Source organism: Pleurodeles waltl, chromosome 4_1 (genome assembly GCF_031143425.1).
Source record: "Pleurodeles waltl isolate 20211129_DDA chromosome 4_1, aPleWal1.hap1.20221129, whole genome shotgun sequence".
Lineage (NCBI taxonomy): Eukaryota > Metazoa > Chordata > Amphibia > Caudata > Salamandridae > Pleurodeles > Pleurodeles waltl.
Window position 1 is genome coordinate 571,645,979 of NC_090442.1, and position 19,094 is coordinate 571,665,072.

The following is a 19,094-nucleotide window of genomic DNA, read 5'->3' on the forward strand; positions in this document are numbered from 1 at the left end:
CTAACCATTTGTCTGCACAAATAAACTTTACCTGCAATCTGCTCACGAGGTGCCAAGACTTTCTTGAATGGTGAGGATAGTTAGTTTGGTCTGTGTGTGTGTATATATATATATATGTGTATATATATATATATATATATATATGTGTGTATATATATATATATATATATATATATATATATATATATATATATATATATATATTCACTGAATTTTTTTTTATAGTTGGAAAATAGAAGAAAAAGTTACTTAACTTTGGTAACATCTTATCTAGTAAAGACTATACCTAGCTGCAGAATCCTTACCTTTGAATTTCCCCAAGCCCTATACTGGATCCGGAAGAATTTTTGTGAGCAGTAACTCTGCATGCCGGTAGGTGGTGTTGATTGGCTCTGCGTGCGTAATCACCATCATCTATGCAGGAATTGTCATCACAGCGCCTATGTAAGCGCCACCTAGGTGCGCTGATGTCAGTTTCTTTTTACGACTTTTCACAGCAGAGGAGTGGAGTCATGAAGTGCACTGACCAATGGTGTGAACAACTAGGGCCCTGTAAGGGGTCAGTTCTATCCCTAGAAATCGGATGCAGAGTGGGGAGGATGGGTGAGTTGGTAAGAAATTTGCGGCTAGATATAGTCTCTATCAGATAACGCATTACAGAAGGTAAGTAACTTGTTCATCTGATAGAGACTACTAGCTGCAGATTCCTTACCGTTGAATAGATATCCAAGCAATAGTTTCCCAGAAGTGGGTCTGCAAATCAATTTCAAACAAAGAAGTCCTGGAGGACCGAATGGGCACAGTGCCCATCCCTATGGACCAGGCAGTAGTACTTAGTAAGCGTGTGCAGAGATGCCCACGTTGCCGCCTGGCAGATGTCCAGGACTAAAACTTTCACAGGCTAAAGAAGTGGTCCCCCATTTAGCTCTGGTAGAATGAGCTTGCAAGCCTTCAGGAGGTTGCTTCTTGGCCAATGCATGGCATATTTTAATGCAGAGCACGAACCATCTGCAGATGATCTGCTTCTGTACCACTCAACCTTTCTTCGCATCAACATACACAGGAAGAGTTGGTCGTCCACATGGAACTCGTGTGTGGCTAAGGTAGAACAACATCCCTTTTTCTCCTCTTCTTCAGCGGGATGTGGAGGTGCAAAAAGGGTAGGCAGTGTCAATGACTGGCCTACATGAAATGGGGTGACAACTTTCTGACCCCAAAAAGGTAGAAAGAACAGACAAATGGCTCTTAAGAGTGCCCAGAGAAAAGCCCTGTGGGGAAAGGAAAAACATAAAAAGCAAGACTTCAGAAAGAGGGTTCAGAAAGGGGATCAATATATTTCTCTGCACACCACGCCACAAATGATTTCCAATGGCATGCGTATAAAGTCTTGGTGGAGGGCCTGGCTGCCAGAAAAACTTGACAGACTTCGGGAGGCAGGTAGAAAGCTGTCAACTGCCTCTGCTCAATCTCCACACAAGAAGGTGGATAGTGGACAGGTTTGGGTGAAGAACCCTCCCCTGCTGCTGTGACAGAAGAGCCTCCTGAAAGGGCAGTCTGACCGGAGGATCGATGGCCATGCTCAGTAGCTCAGAAAACCAGACTCTCCGTGCCCAGTACGGAGCAACAAGAATGACTTGGGCCTAGTCATTCCTGATATTCTTGATAACTCTGGGCAGGAGTGATATGGGCGGAAAAGCATACAGGAGGCCTCAGCTCCACTCAAGACGAAAATTGTCTCCGAGGGATAGCCACCTTGAAACTCCAGCGCGCAAGACTGCTGACATTGCGCGTTCTCCGCAGGGGAAAACAGATCTAACCAAGGCTCTCTCCAATGCTGAAAGAGACCTTGCACCACCTCAGGGTGGAGATGCCATTCGTGACCCACTAGGCATTGACAGCTGAGTTTGTCTGTCTTGGCATTCAAAGCGACCGCCAGGTGTTGAACCCTCAGGGATATGCCCGGATGTTCCAACCAAGTCCAGAGATGCAGACCTCTTGACATAAGGTCCACAACCCCAACTCACCCTGTTTGATGCATTACCACATGGCAGGGGTGTTGTACATAAACACCTGTACTAGCCGTCCCTTGATGGATGATAAAAAGGCTTTCAATGCCAGTTGGATAGCTTGAAGCTCCAGCATGTTGATGTGGAGTCCCAATTCCGATTGAGACTAGAGTCATCCGATCTCAATCTCTCCCAGATGGCCTCCCCACACCAGGAGTGATCGAAGCCCATTACACCCAGAAGCCTCAGAGTCAGTCTCACCAAAATCCAGGATACAGGCTGAAACATATGTATCATAGCCTGAATACCCTGGACTCGCTAATCGGGAGAATATGCCCAAAACTGCATTGTGAACAGAACTGCTCCGATGAAAGGGAGCATCTGAAAGGGAGTCAGGTGCGACTCCAGCACATTGATAGTAAACCTGAGGTAATGCAGAAGGACCGCCGTAGTCTGGAGGTGGAAGACTACAGCCTGGGGAGAGCCCACCTTCAACAGCCAGTCGTCGAGATAGGGGAAAGACCGTCACCTCTGAACTCCGCACATGAGCTGCAACCACAGCCATCACCTTGGTGAACACCCGACAGGCACTGGTGAGGCCGAAAGGTAGCACGGTTAAATGAAAATGCTCATGGCCTACCATAATCCGAAGATAGCGCCAGTGACTAGGGCAGGAATATGGAAATAGGCGTCCTGCATGCCCAACGTTACCATCCAGTCTCCTGGGTCCAGCGCAGAGAAGACATGAACCAAAATGAGCATTTAGAATTTCTCCTTTTTGAGGAAGAAGTTGAAGGCTTGCAGATCTAAAATAGGATGAAGGCCTATGTTCTATTTGGGTACCAGGAATTAGCAAGAATAGCAACCACAGCCTTCTTCTGGCACCAGAACCCTCTCTATGGCTCCCTTGGTCAAAGAGAACCTCCAATTTCTCAAGGAGAAGTGACAGATGATCCTCGATCAGCCCGTCATGAGATGACGGCAGGAAGGGAGGAGTAGTCAGGAAGGGGAAGGAATAGCCTTTTCGGACCAACTGCAAAATCCACCTATTTAAAGTAATGGACTGCTAATTTGGCAGGTGATGGCGAATCCTGCTGTCAACTGGATGCCCATGATGGTGAAGGGGCAGATTAGGAGGGTTGTAGGCTGCAGCTGCAGGGGGATGGTGGGCTGGCCAGACCGCTGGCTACCTGACTCACAAGGCCTATGGGTACCGGCTGGGCAGCATGAGTGGCTCAGTGGCTGGGAAGGAATTGGTAATGCTGGAAGCCCCTTCCATAGCCACAAAAGGAGCAAAAGGCAGATTGTGTATGCTGTGGGGGCGCAGAGAGGCCCAAGGACATGGCTGTAGCACATGAATCATTAAAGCGCTCCAGGGCTGGATCTGCCTTGTCTCCGAAGAGAAGGGTGCCAACGAAGGGCATGTCCATAAGGAAGGCTTGGACATTGCCCGAAAAGCCAGATGCCCTCAACCAGGCATGGTGCCTTAGGGCCACGTTGATGAAACTGCTCTGCCCAGTGAGTCAGTTGTGTTGAGTCCACTTCGAATTGTGAACTTTGAAGCATCTCTCCCATCAGCAACAGCCTGAAAGAGCACAGCCCGGGTCTACTCGGTGGACCTGTGGCAGCACTTGTGCAACCATGTTCCACAGTGTGTCAGAGTAACAGCCCAAAAGGCATGCAGGGTTCACAGACAGCAATGCAAGGCTGCTGGAAGAAAACAACTTCTTCCCCCAAAGAGCCCATCCTCTTGGATTCCCTATCCAGTGGCATGGACAACCAAGCTCTCTGGGGTAGGGTGTTAGGTAAGAATGTTTGGGTTCCCTGGTGCGGGGCAGTGGGAGATTGTCCTATTCACAGTGGCCTCTGGGTTGGGTTTGGGCCAAGTCCCCAAAAGGACGTCAGTGAGGGTGTAATTGAAAGGGAGTAGGGGTTCAGACAAGGGAAATCCTGGTTACAACACCTCTGTTAAGATGTTAGCCTTGACTGCCACAGAAGACAACAGAAAGTCAAGGACCTCAGTCACCGTTCACACCACCACTGCACGAGGCTCCCTTTTCCATAGCCCCAGTGGGGGGGAGAAAGCATATCAGTATCTGGAGAAGTATCCAGTCCACTGGCTTCACCTAGTTCCTCACACCAGTCCATATTTGGGTCTTCTCCAGAGGGATAGTATTCAGTAGGGTCCAGTGACCCCTCCCAATTCTCTCAACCTCCTAACCCAAGGGTATAGGGCTCAGGCTCTAATCTAGGAAGCAAGGTTCCTGCCAGTGTCGGATGCTGCATCAGGCGATACGACTCCGGCTCAGTGTCAGAGTCAGGGATCACAACAGGGATGGTGGGTGCAGGCGGCACTGGGAATGTCGGCATCAGGTCCAGCACTAGGGAAGGTGGGATGGTACGACCGGTCTGGATCCATATATATATATGCCACGCAGCTGTATCCCACTTCAGTGTAGGCTACTTCACTGTATGCCACTTCACTCTATGCCATTTCAGTGTGTGCCACTCCAGTATACCTAATTCCACTTTATTTCACTCCAGTAAACTAAAGAAAACTGTACCACACTACACTTCACAGCACTAACACTATCCTCCACTAAATTCTACCACACTCCACTTAATAACACTCCACATCACTAACTGTACCAATATTACACATGTGCTACTACTATTGAAAATCCATTGAAATTAACAAAAGAAAAAAACAACGTAAGCGACACAAACATTAGAAACTCTAAAGTTATAGTTATATGTTTAACTTATCATTTAAGCGCTACTTTTATAAGTCATATTTTTGCTCATGCACCACCTTAAAATTCAGATAACTTGTACACCTCCGTACACAGTCTTGTCACCTCACTTGCCATACAAAATTAACTATAACTTGCCCCTTCTCAATGCACTTCAAAAAAACAAGGCACAACATTAAACTAGGGAGCTATGTCTCATGCTGTGTGTCAGAAGCGGGTTCAGAGTGCCACAGGGCAAGCAGGAGTTACTGGGCCCAACTGTGGGGGTTGAGGGCTTTTACTTCTAGTGTCCTAGGGCCCAAACTTATATGGATTCTGAGCAACTGGGCCAAGAACACCTTTAGCACTTGACTGTCAGTGGTTGTGCGGGTCAAACAGTTCAAGGCTTCTCAGGGGGCTGGAGGTTCACAACTCCAATAAGTTGAGCAACAACAAAGATTTTCCAGTCAAGTACTTGCTTTCATGAATAACAGAGTATTTATAGATGTACACGAAGAAAAATACGACATTCACAAACAATACACACAGTCCCCCTGAGGTCAAGGCTCCAGTATTCTATAGGCGGGTTCTTGAGCCCCACTCCCCTCATGCTAGCGGTAGCTGTTATTCCTTAATTACTATAGGCGACATTGAGGTTAAGCTCCACTATTAGTCTGACTCTCAGAAGTCCCACTCCAACTCTTTATGAAAGTCAATGGGTTCCAGTGCCAAAGTGGTATATACCAGGCTACTTGCCCCTGGGCCATCTGGCCCATAAGTGATACTTACCCGCACCATCAACAGTCTTTGAGGACGCTGCTTCACGGGCACTGAAGCTGCAGCAGCTGTCCACGGTAAGTTCTTCACACGTGGCCCGGAAGGGGCCGCAGACAGATGTCCTAGAGTTTCTCACACATGGTCCTGCAGGGGCAGCCACCTGGGGTGTTCTCGATGCTGTAAAGCGTTGGGGATCGCTGACTTTTCCTGGCACACGGGCAAACCCCAGTCAGTAAAGCAGCCCACTCCTCACTCCTTGCTACAGTGATCCAGTCAACAGGATCCTACACTTCACTTAGCTCCCTCTCTCCCTAGCTCCCCTCTTCCTTACAGGGCACATTGGTTTTGGAAAGCAGGCAGGCATTGGCGGCTCCAGGGGGAAGTGGTCTTGAAATCCCAGGGTGACAGCCCCTTACCCAGCTGGAAGGGTGGTAGGACACGTACCCTAGTCCTAGTCACAAGCAGAAGTCTTGCAGAACTTCTCTTCGCACAGCCTGATTGGCTGCTTAAATGTTCACAATTTCTGGGGCCTCAAGATCCCCTTCTTATATTCTATTTTCAGACACCAAATGTGATTTAGAGTCTGATAGCCCCGCAACACAGGCCATGGAAGTGACTTGAGGTTCACCCTCGGATATCAGCCACAATGATATGTGTATCAAAAGGGTACCCCAGGGCCTTGGGCCTATTCTTTATGATTCTCTTATCAGCCCCATCTCCTTCGTGAGATGTGCCCAGGCCCCTTCCTCGTGATCTCTATCAGAATTGAAGAGCGCCCTTTGAAGTGTACTGAAGAGCCTGGCCTTTACTTCCTTCAGTGCATCCCACCCAGCTCACATGAATACAACAATACACAAACCTGTCTGTAACATACAAGGGTATACCAAATTCATGTTCTTCGAGTTAGCCCTGGGTTTCCCAAAATGGATCTCAGAATCTTCCATGTATTATAGTATTCACAGGCACACATATACCCAGCACATGCATATAAAACAGACGCACTACACAACACTCAAACCTTCATGTATTGTACCATTCACAGGCACACACACACACACACACACACACACACCCAAGCACATGTATAACACACATGCACGTGCAGCCATCCACATCAAATCGATATAGGCCAAGGTTGAGTTAAGTACACAACAGCAGAACTTAAACCGAGTTAAGCCTCACTCCAGTGACACAGGTAAAAAGAACCTGTACACTTCTACTAATCACAACACAGTATGCTGCCGCCAATGTGCTTGTGCTGTTTATCTCCTGGCAAAGACAGACCCTTTCATCACTATGAGGGCAGCACTTTTGACATCTCTCCTGGTTCACAAAGACCACAATATGTGAGATGGGCATATATGAAGGGGCACGTGCATAGTCCGTGTTCGCCATTGACAAAAAAAATCAGCATTTGGGCTCCAGAATTTACAGTTGGGGTACTCAGGTCAGGGCTGTAAGTCCATTACCTTACAAGGGACTTTTCCGTCCCAACATTGTGCATTGTGGATTTGGCAGCAGATCCACAAAGAAACATTTCTGTTGCAGCCTTCATTACCCAACATTGCTCACCAAGCACTGTTTTGGGAAAAACAAAAGGGGCATAAGGCAGCAAGGTGCGCCTTGAGCCCTAGGCCACATGGGGAGTGGCAGGGCAAGGGGACCTCCCAAGCCCTAAAATAAAAAAGAAATAAAAAATTATTTTCAGAGTAGAGTTGGGAATACCGCAACAAATCAGTCTCACAAATGAATAATTCAGCATAGGATTAATAAATTCTGCTAAAAAAGGAGTAATTTTTTTTCCAAGCACGACTACACATGTGGGTGGGAGCATGGCCAAAAGCCAGCCCATTCGGCCAACACCCAGCTATGCACAGCTCAAGGCCAATGCATAGCCCAAGGTGCCAACCCCCCAATATGCATATCTACTTCCCACTGCCCTTTGCCTTACCAGGACAAAGACTGTTTAGGGGTGAGTAGGGCACAACTGAGCCCCACTGATTAGAAAGGAGACCTCCAGAAATAGAATGTGCAAAAATTGTCAGAGGACAGTTAAAAAACTTCTACTGTACCCACAAACGAGACTTGGAGACAGACTGAATGATAATGCAATCCACCGTGCGAGAAAACGTACATAAATAGGTTGACAGAAATAATAAAGTACTGTATCAGAACCACAGAAATTATGTTAGCTTCTTACTGATCAATGACAATCTTACAGTTGTAAAGTGAAAACTGTTACACAATGCAATTTTAAACCACTGTTTTTTAGTTGCATCTAAACTTAAAAAATGATAGCTGCACATATTTTCCCTCTAATACTTATTATAAAGCAAGGCAAATTTGCAACAGATGTACTTCCCTTACTGGGATTCCAATTATTTCCACATCTGACAACATTATGGAATGTGATGGCAGATTAAATTCCTGAGGAAAGATATTTTTTAGGTTGTTACGTTAGGTCAAGCCTTCATGACACTGCAGGACTGAGTATGTTGCATGGCCAAACCATTATCAATTCAAGGAACTTTGTTTGGGTGCAACCAATTCTGACAGTGTTTAATATGTTCATGGCTGAGGCAGTTGTCATCTTGTATGTCTTCCTTAACATATGTTCTCTTACTCAAATCACTGGCCAAGAAATGCTTTACGTGAGAGGAAATACTCAAGAGTCCTCTGTGTGGCCCTGTATGTGGCATTGTTTCACAGAATAAATCAACCACGAGAATTTGACAGAACTTCTTTGAAAGTGGGGCTACTGAAAAAGCACACATTTTCTTTGAGAAGGAAAGGATTTACAGCATTACTTACAAGTTTAAGCCTAAAAACTCACGAGATACAAGGATCACTCCAATATTGCAACACTGTTAGTACTCCTTAATTTTCATGCCGTTCTTGCTAACCTGAGCAGAAGGCCCGGAAATAAAAATTTATTTCGAAATTCAAAGTGTCATTGCCTCACGTAATGCCTACATACGGAGGTGATAGTAAACTTCAATTAATTTTGAGAACAGATTTATGTTAAGGTTCATGCTACCATGATTGCTAATTCATCAGATCTATGAACAGAGCTTATTTACTTATCTTCTAGCACAAACTCAGATAGCACATATGGGAGTTCCGAGGTATGTACACCTCAAGTTAAATATAAATTTATACTATTAGTAATAGACAATACAACTCCCATGTTCTATATGAATAAGCAAAGATAAATTAAGCAGTGACAATGAAGGACATATAGGGTGCCCTTTGCCTGTTAGTCATCTGGCAAAGCTACGCAATATTTCCAGATCCTATAAACGGTCTTCATGCAAATTAGAACTGACCAGTAATCAGTATTGACTAGGCCATTATCGGGATATGGAAAGTCCTGGAAAATGTTTTAATACCCTAATTCAGTTTAAATGAAATTGAAGATGTCCATTATTTAACTTTAAATCATATGCACTCAATTCCTTAATCAAATTACATATAGGGTAGATCTATTCAGGGTGCAATCAATTAGGAGACAAGCTCTCCCATATACATTTAAAAAAAAAAAAGGAATAGGAACATCCTAGTATGAACAAATCATGTGTTACAAAGTCTTTATTTTTAATTTTGAAATTATAATTAGGTACTTTCACAGTGATTGAGCTCTATGAGCTAACTCATATTCAGGAGTAACATGCATTTCGAAGAATTTTTCTCTTCTGTATGGGATATTACATTTTCACTCAAATTCATAACTCAAATACAACCAATCAATAAAAAAGTATTTAACTGCAAATTATTAATTGTTAAATACCACCACATTTTTTCTTCAGAGCTGTCAAACGTGGAAAGAGTTCCTAATCATTCATAAAGGATTCCAGTTTCTAGTTTCTTTTCAGGTACAAGAGCATCTGCTCATTGTGCGTCAATATGTTCACATCAGTGTTCTTCCACGTTTCCAAGCCCAGGTTTTAAGACCATGTTCTCTTTTCGGATGTACTAACAAGCATATTATATTTGTGCGTGAAATCCTGCCCATGATCCTGCTTTAAATTGTTCCTTTCAATCTTTTTTCTACCTTCATTATTCAAGTTCAAAAAACGTTATTGACGATTTTCTCCTGATCATCAACACAGATGTCTACTGTTGTCTGTCTTTAGTATTCATCAAAGCAGGACATTTGATTGACTTGCACTTATCTATGAGAAATCCAACCTATGATAAGAAATGCAATCGGTAATCAGCTTTTTTATTTTACTAACATAAATACTAACATAAATAATACCTTAAATAAGGAAGGTGGAAAAAAAGACATTAAGAAGCCCATTGAAGCTTGACCATTGGTGGGACTTCACGCACAACCACAACACACTTCTTTGTACATTTGGAAAGAGAACATGGCGATGCAACCTGCACTCAGAAGGGACACAGATAAGTTTATATCAACACACAGCAAGCAGATGCTTGTACATCAGGAACTCCTTACAGGTTTGAAAACTCTGAAGAAAGATTGTGGTGATATATTTAACAATGAATTGCGATAATTATGTTAAATACTATTTTTTAGCTACATACAGTTTGCTTTTACGCTATCAACATGAATGAAAATGTGATTCCCGCTGAAGAAGAGATGAATGCTAAATGAGTTTGTACAAGGAAACTGAATCACTGAAAATGTTTTTAAAGTTACTAATTATTATTTTAAAAAACATTTTAACAAGAACAAACAAAAGCAGATGTGGCAATATGTATTTTGAGTGAATGATTTGTGCAGGTCAATGAGGTTCCAATTCCTTCTTTTTAGATTTAAGATCACCATCAAATTTTCTTCAAGCCTGATGTGGAAAAGAAGATAAACCAGCATTACAGTAATGTTTTACTGAATGCAACTTGTAATAATTGTTCTATCACTGTATTTGCATTTTTTAACAATGTGTTTTCAAAGTAAAAATCAAGAATTTGTGCCAATGTTTTAGTCTTTGTTTTATTATAGTATTTAGAACAGAGCCGAGGGGATTTCTCATTTTGCCTACACCTAAATAAGTCAGTCCTAACACTAACACATTGGCATTCTATATTTAAGACTTCTTTAAATAGCTTTGAATATTAGTTTTTAGCAGCATTCCAAATACATAAATAAATACAAATGCAAGGGACACCCTATGAACTGGAAATGCAATTCTATTTGACAGATCCCATATCCACAACAGTGAGATAAAGGTTTGACAGCTTTAGATTCCTTACACTTCCTACGGTAAATGTTTGATTTAAAATACTTAAGCTGTAACTTCTAATAACATTTGCGGCTTGAATGGGTAGAAAAAGAGATTCTGACTTTTCTGCATCTCTGTCCTTTTAAAGAAAAATAAAAATGTAGTTTGTAAAGGCATATACACTTGTAATATACATTTCTACTTTGTTGCATTGTGAGAAAAATAAACATCTTGGGGATTCCCTATAAACTTTCTGGATCACAACAAAATAAGCTGTAAAAATACTGTTTTATACTTGATAACCCTTTTAAAGTGTTAGTTTTTACTTGTTTATGACTGTAATTAATCTTACTGACTTATTCAGGGGCACCTCAAGTGACTAATATATTTTACATTTTGCATGACATAGGGTTTCATATTGCTCTTTTTTCGAGGATGTAATAATTATTCTTTGTTGCATCCGTACATGCCTTCAATATTTGTAATAACTTCTGCAAACACATGTCTTAAAATATTAAAGCCATCTGTCTCAATGTATACCTATAGGACAAAATGAGGGGCATCTCTTTAATGTCTGTTTCATTGGTTAGAGAATTAATTAATGACGGGCATTGAGCAGAATGAGAATCCCTGTATTTTCTTTTCTTCTCCCCTATCATCTGAATGGCAAAGCAGAAACGTGTGATAAACTCTGTGAATCTCATTCACATAGGTAATTTTGGATGTAAACATACATATAGGACTGAAAATAACCTTTTCAACACGTGCCATGAATTCACAAAAGGATTCATGGCAGAGGAAGATGCATTTAATTGTGTGGATTTCTCAACCATGAGCGAGTGGAAATCTATATTCAATTTCCCACAAGGGGTGGGAAATCATCGTCCATGATGTGGTTTGCCTTGGAGGTTTCAAAATGCTCACAAAAGTACATTTGAGACATTATCAAATTCTCTGACCATGGAAATGGTTGGAGATTTACTCCAGCCAATGCCAAGACTAACTCCCATTCCAGGGTGGATCACCTGCAAACTTGTTGAGGATGCTGGGAAAAGACTTTCTCCTATGGGAAAAATACTTCCACTGTGGTGAAAAAAAATACATGGATTTGCAGAGGAGGCTTCTTCCTCAGTCTGCTATGGGGAATGCCGCACAGGGGGAATAGAAGCCCTTATAAAAAGTCACAGAACATTCCCAGAAGTACACATGGAAACCTGCGCCGTATAAAGCTTCCCAGGCGCACTCCTGGGAATGCTTGTTAACAGAAAAAAACCATTAAAGTATACACAAGTGCAATTCTGACACAGTACTTCCGCTTTTTTGTGAAGAGGGCTCCGTGAGTTTTTCAAAATATAAATAGTTACCCAATTATTTTCACACGTGGTAGTAAACCTTAAAGATGTGTTGCCTATAAATTAGCATTAAAGCAGAGACATCATGGATGTTTGCACACAATTATACATCAAAAAATGTTGTAAGCTGTTTAATTGGTTGCATACCATAAATAAGTGACACATTTATCTCAATAAAATGCAGCAAGAAAATCACCGATTGTAAAAATATGGACTTTTGGAATGCCCATAACAGTCAGACTTGCAGGTCATATTATAGACAAATGACTGCAAATTATTGATTGTGATATACTTTCAGATCAGAGTGTGTGGGTTGGGGGCCCATCAGTAGCTTGCTTTTAAAAATCTTAAAGAAAACATTCAAATTATTTATAGTTTATGCTAGAATAAAAGGAATTGCTGAAATCAGTCATGAGTGTGAAAAACATATATATTACAGCTCTTACTCATCGAGATTATCTGTCAATTCTCGATCATCTTCCGATTGGACTTCTTCCCAGGACTTTCCAAGTTCCTTCAAAAGATATAAAATGTAGTCATATAAAAAAATACAACAGAAAAATGAATGCATTTTATACAAAAAATATTTGATAAGACAACAAAGAATTAAAAGTGTCCTAAATTTACGCCTAACTGACCAAAGCTCTGTTTCTCCACTAGGATTAAATTAAGATATTGCAAATGCTTTAATTCTCAGGAACCAGTAGTTTCACCATTATTCTAAGGCATGGAGACCACCTTCAAAACAGTCTTTATAGGTGTTACATTTATATAGGTGGCTCATCCTTTTTTAGTGAACTTGTTCTGGAGTTATAACCATTAACTATCAGATGTGATATAGCCACAATAATCTACAACAGTCATTTATATACAGAGGAAAACAAATTTGTATACAACACAAATGTAACAATTTATGCCAAAATAAATGTTTAGAAGTCAAGAGAAAAACTGATTTATCAAACTGTTTTTACATGCCAGCAGTGCGCATCCACTTTCCCAAATTCAAGCTATCCCGTATGGGGAAGCTATAAGGATTAGACAAAATTGCCAAAAAAACTCGGAATTCATTGAGGAGTTTGAACTTCTAGAGAACCGCTTTCGCAACAGAGGATATCCGTGTAAACTGCTTAACAATACACATGAAAGAATTCTGAAGATAGACAGAACATCTCTGCTCCAGAAGAAAAATAGAAAAAAGGTTGACAAAAACAAAAGGAGGGCTCCAGCATTTATAACCACATACACCTGTGCCAGTGCAGAAGTTTTTAAGATTCTAAACCACCACTGGCACATTCTTATATCTGACAAAATTCTTAAACAGGGTCTAAAAAAAAAGCCAGACATGATTCATCGCAGAGGCCGCACTCTGAGAGACAAACTATGCCATAGTTATCTACCAGTAGTCCCCAATGACAGTTGGCTACCCGCACCACCGCCGGGTTTCTACAAATGTGGCCATTGTAATATTTGTAGCTATGCCCTGGACAAGACGAAAGACTTTTGTTACAACACTAAAACCACACATACGATCAAGCAATTCATCAACTGCAACACCAAATTCACTGTCTACATCATCATCTGTATATGTAAAAAGACCTATGTCGGCAGTACTATTAGACCACTCAGAGAAAGACTGCAAGAACACATTCGGGCGATTAAAAACAATAACAGTGACTACCCTTTTGCAGTCCACTACAATCTGGCACACCCGTTACATGAAAGACCGGATATAAAAACTCATGGCATTGCCACTTTGGGGTAACAAAACCCTCCTCCTGAGACAACTCGAGAGCAGATGGATTGTGAGACTACGCACGGTTGAAGAAGGGCTCAATTCCGACAAAGATCTACACGTATTCCTTTAGATTGTAAACTGTGTGCTAACATACTGTAATTTTGACGCTTTAATGTGCAGTGTGGTTCTATTTACAATTTCGGTATTCATTTGCTTTTGTCTGTTAATTTCTCACATGTTCTATCATTTCAGTGGATTTATTGTATTTTTAACTGCTTGTTTTCCCGTGATCAGTAAATGTATATATACGTGGCGCCTTAGCATTTTATGATTTCTCTGTGGCAGTATAAATTTGCTGTCTTTAATTCTGCTTGAATTGTCTACTAAACAATGTTTCTTTTTCCTCCACAATAATCCTTACATGTGGACCTAGTGCATGCAACCACACTAAATAACTTGGTGGTCCCGCCTTTTACCCTCCCCTCTTCACACTAATTTACCACTCGCTTGCTTGTTACTACCCATATATACATATTTTTTAGTTTATACTTGTTCTTGATTTTTCTCCCCAACACCTCCATTTTCAAATTTCCCTTCCAAGATGGTGGACTGGACTGCCTTGGGTTTCCCAGTCCACTTTCTATTTCCACCATCACCCAACACTTCCGGTTGCTATATGGGATTTATATCCCAGCAACGGGTCGGCACTCACTTCAGTAGAGACCCGATTCTCGAACTGGAAGGCCGGGAGACCGACATCAGGTAACGGGGCCCAGGGCCCTCATTCTTAGTTGCTTCGATGTTAACATCGTGCACTCTTTTCAAGGGTGACACTGGCGTTGAAAGTTAGCGGGCACCGTTGGATTTATTACCGCCCCTCTCCATATTTATGACTTCCTTTTTTGCCGAGTGCGTGCTGCCCCAATCGCGCTTTAGACCAGGCAGACGGGTCATTATTTTACAGGCTTCCCTCTGACTTTCTACCTTCATTTCACGTTACTTGGCTGCTGATGTTTGCACAGCAACGCGTACCTTGTTTCGACAACTAATATGTTAATGACCTTTGGCTACTTTGCCTACAGAATCAAATGTTGGAACGTGTTTTTTTTCTATTTTGGTCTTTTGCTGGCCTAATTCCTGGCATAGTGTCTCCCACTACCCCCAGCATCGATATCAGTAATTTATTTGGCCACTGCCTTGTTTTGGACACACGCTATTTGTCAAATTCCCTTTTCTTATCAAATACATTTTATTTTTATTTCCTTTTTTTTCCGCACTTTGACTGCCCCTCGTAGCCTTTAGGACTCGCAGTTTAAGCTTAGCTCTTTACCCTCTTTTTCCTTTATCCTTATAGACTTACCATGGTCTTCGGACTCCCGTGTGATTCATGTTAGATCCTGCCTACTTGTGCAACACCTGTAACAACAGTAATCCCATATGAGTATAATACCTCTATATTATTTAAGGTATGGCCAACTCTATTTCTCTCGTTTCCTCTCGTCTTTGTTCTGCATGCTGCCACACATTTATCAGTTTAGTTTGCGCACATCACAATGGTGACACTCTTCACTTTCGGTGCAATTAACATAACTTTGAATGGTGTGGCTGTGTTACTTTGCATGGCCTCTCATTCCAGGGTATCCCATGTGTACACATTGTCTTGATATCTACCTCCTCTGCCTGCGGAGAGTATAGGTCTATTTTCAAATCTTCTCACCACATACATAGTAAGAAGGAGGGCACTTCTCCTTCAGCTTGTTTGGCAGCTGATATCACTTCACCACTTGTCTCTGATACTTGGTCTCTCTTGTCCACTTATCACTAATTTTGGTGTGTGTCACGGTTTACACCACAATCCAGTCTGTCAACAATCCATTGACATTTTCTGTTATTTATACGTCTTACTTTGTATGTATTTACAGCCTTGAGAAAGTCCAGTTGGACGAAACACGTGTCGGCTGTTTTCTTTCAACCACCAGAAAATTGTATTGGCTTACTATTCACTTACCTAGTGTACCTTTGTTGGACCTAGGTCACCTACTTTTTGGTAACAATACCAAGGAATAAATGATTCAGACTTTGACCTCAAGATGTGCTGTGGTTTTCTTTGTTTCTTCAATGTATACATGTCAAGTGTGTAATGAGAAGCGAGTGGACATTTTTTTAACAGAGTAATGGCACCTCACTCATCTAAGTGTAAGATGCAAAAAGCTTTGAAATAGACTAAACATAGCCATTGAATGTTGTAATACATCACAGTTTTACTATTTATTAATGTAATCATTCCAAATCAACGTAAAAGAAAACAATGTTACAAAATAACAGAACTGTTTTCCGAATCATATCATAGTGTACAATACATTAACATTCGATAAAGTGAAAAGAAACCTTCTGTCTGTTGTGCCTTTGGCCCTGCTATAATACAAAAAGTAAAAATACGTTAGTCATGGTGCACAACACATGGTGAGCAGCACAACATAATCTGTTACTGCTCAATAGTCATGCTCATCAGTCTTGCACAACAGTGATTTGACAGCTGGATATTTTATGGATGCTAGCTATTGGTGACATTTGTTGTCAACAGTTTCTCAGCGTCATCTCTTAATGTCTCTTAATGTACAAAGTCTAGTTGTCAACTACGGCACTGCTAACAAATAACACAAAGGTGAAAGCTAAAATGAGCTAGAAGAAGCAAGATAAACCAGCAATGGATGCATGCTGGTTACTGCAGGTGGCCAGGAAGGGGATCTAGGGATGTATAGAGAATTTCCAAAAGAAATAAAGTGAACCACTCCAGATCTGAGTGGCCAATGCTCAAATAGGAGCAGTATCAGTAATAGAGCTGGATGGTCTACAGTGTTGAGGGCTGGGGAATAAATCAGCAGACCAATGAGGAAGAGATCTGCTTTGTCAGTTATTCTTAGTCACACACCACCAATGTGTAGTGTTGCTTTTTCAGTGTTTCAGGTACAGTAAGACTAAAGAATTGTGCATATGTGCATATTTTAGCACTGGGGTTTAGCTAAACTCTCTGAAATGATTAACTCTTTTGGATTCATCTAACAGATAATTCTCTATTAAATTGCCAGACAGGTAAAAAAAAAATATATTTATTATTAAAAACTTAAAGAAACAAGTGACAAATACAGTCCTCATATGTCTAAAGCTGGTAGTTTAGCTTTACGATTAAACAAAACTAATGAAAAAGTTGCTTACTCACCAACACATAGCACTGTTACATTAAACAGTTTGAAAATAAAACTTTTAGTTATTCCTGAATCCATACTAACAGGAGCAACACCTGAGGTGCTGTGTTGAAAAGCTTGAAATCGCCAATGTTTATACAATGCAACCAGTCTTACTCAATTTACAATTAACACAAGAGGCAAATGCTGCCTAATAAATAGAAAAAAACTCAGTAGTCATAACACTGTACTGCCTTATCATCAGTAAGGACAATTTCAAATTAACAATGACTTTTCTAACAGTCTAAAATTAATGAAACCAGTCAACACAACTTAACCATAAAACATTACCACTCTGCAACCATAGAAGCTACATATAAACATGAGTTCCCAGTAGTTGGTACCGTACTCAAGCACTACTCACACACACTTCTTACAAGGGGGCTTGAGGGCGGGATAATAACACACTAAACGTGTGCACAGGCAGAACCACAATATAGTTTTTTCACTTTATTTTGTAACTTATCATCTGCCACCAAACATAGTCATGCCACGATCTGGTCATTGGGAAGGTTGCCATCCATGACAAAAGGAGGATCAATTTGGAAGAAGCACTGTAACCCAACTGACTCAACTACTGAGTTGGACATTATGCAAAAACATGTTGCTTAACTGTCAGTGACTCCTGACATGAGCCTCCTGCACAGAAAATCATTGGAATAATCATAGAAAATGAGGCACTGGATGGCACATCACCTGGTTAGGTTACTCTCCCAAATACTTTCAACTTTACACCTGAAGCTCTCTTAATACCCAGTTAATGTACTGAGGACAGTGGTCCCATACTGCTTTGTGGTGGCGAAAGGTTGGCACCTGGGGCACTGAAGCATAGCCCAGTTCACATAGGTAAACCAGTTTCACTTAGGGTTCATGGACTCAACTTTGGTAACTGGCACAGAGAAGCCAGATAATACACAGAGAAAATAGATATTTATTCAGCATTCCAACTGGTTTACGGTTTTCATGGCCAGTACCTTCCTCTCGGACCAGAATCTTTGCATCTTTTTAGGAAATTGCTCTTTGAAGGAGTGTCCTTTTGGGAGTCCGACTTTGACCAGAGGCAAGTTTAAATATTCTCATGGAAAAAACTGGGGGAAACTTGCAAAAAGGTGGACTTCCTCACAGTGACTGCTGGACGTTCAGGTTTTATAAGTGAACTCCCACCTCTCCAACCACTGACTCCAGTTTTTGCTTCTTCCCATCTATACTATTAGCCCTGAGAGGAAAATGACATATTGTATATCCTTCAATACAGAAGGAAAATGGTTTCTTTAGTTGTCAACTCTGATGGACTTGCAGCAGCTGCCTGCAGTGGATGTCTGTTAAAGGGCAAAGTGAATTTAATAAATAAAAAGTGGCACTGAAAGAGAAAGAGAAGACAAAGTCCAAAATCATTAATGTGAGAAAAATGGTTACACACTTTGCTAACTCTGATTTATACAGGTACTATATGTTTCTGAAGATTCTTCACCTTATGAACATCATTTAAATGTCAGAATAGACCCAGAAACATTTCCCAATGGTAGGTTTCGCTAGCACCCACTAGGCATGAATGAATGTAGCAGCCAAGAAGACACTTGATGTTAGCCATGAGAAGAGCCAAACTGCCTGAGGCAAAGACATTTTGGCTCACATAGCCAAGCCTCTTCGACTCTTAGTCTAGCAGGGCAATAGGAAAGGCATTAGGGCTCACATTAGCGGAAAAAAGCGTCAACCAGGAAACTTTGGTGCAATGACAAAAGCTTTGTGTCCGAAGCTAGCAGTCTGTGACTTGCAATTTGTTTGTGCACTGTGAGGCCCACAAAGGGTCTTTCCCTGGCAGCCAGAACCAGCTACAAGACCACTTTGTTGAAGAGCAATATTGGTTCTGACACCTCAGAAGATACTTGCAAGGCTTCAACCAGAATGCTGGTCGTTGCCTCATTGGAGAGCAAGGATAACTCAAAGGCCTTTGCAGCTTACTGTGACATTGAAATGAAGAAATTGATTCCCTCTAAAAGAGGCCCAACAAGGGTAAGGGATATGACCTTTCTAAAAAAAAAAAAAAAGGGGGGTGGGGGG

General features: G+C 41.5%; 1 protein-coding gene across 1 annotated transcript in view; it reads right to left on the reverse strand.

Annotated features, from left to right (window-relative positions):
• ZNF277 (zinc finger protein 277) overlaps positions 1-19,094 on the reverse strand; it is a 492,259-nt gene that overhangs the window by 52,866 nt on the left and 420,299 nt on the right. Inside the window, exon 8 of the mRNA XM_069228962.1 lies at positions 12,500-12,567. Within this exon, the coding sequence (XP_069085063.1) occupies positions 12,500-12,567 (68 nt within the window). The remainder of the gene's footprint in view (positions 1-12,499; positions 12,568-19,094) is intronic.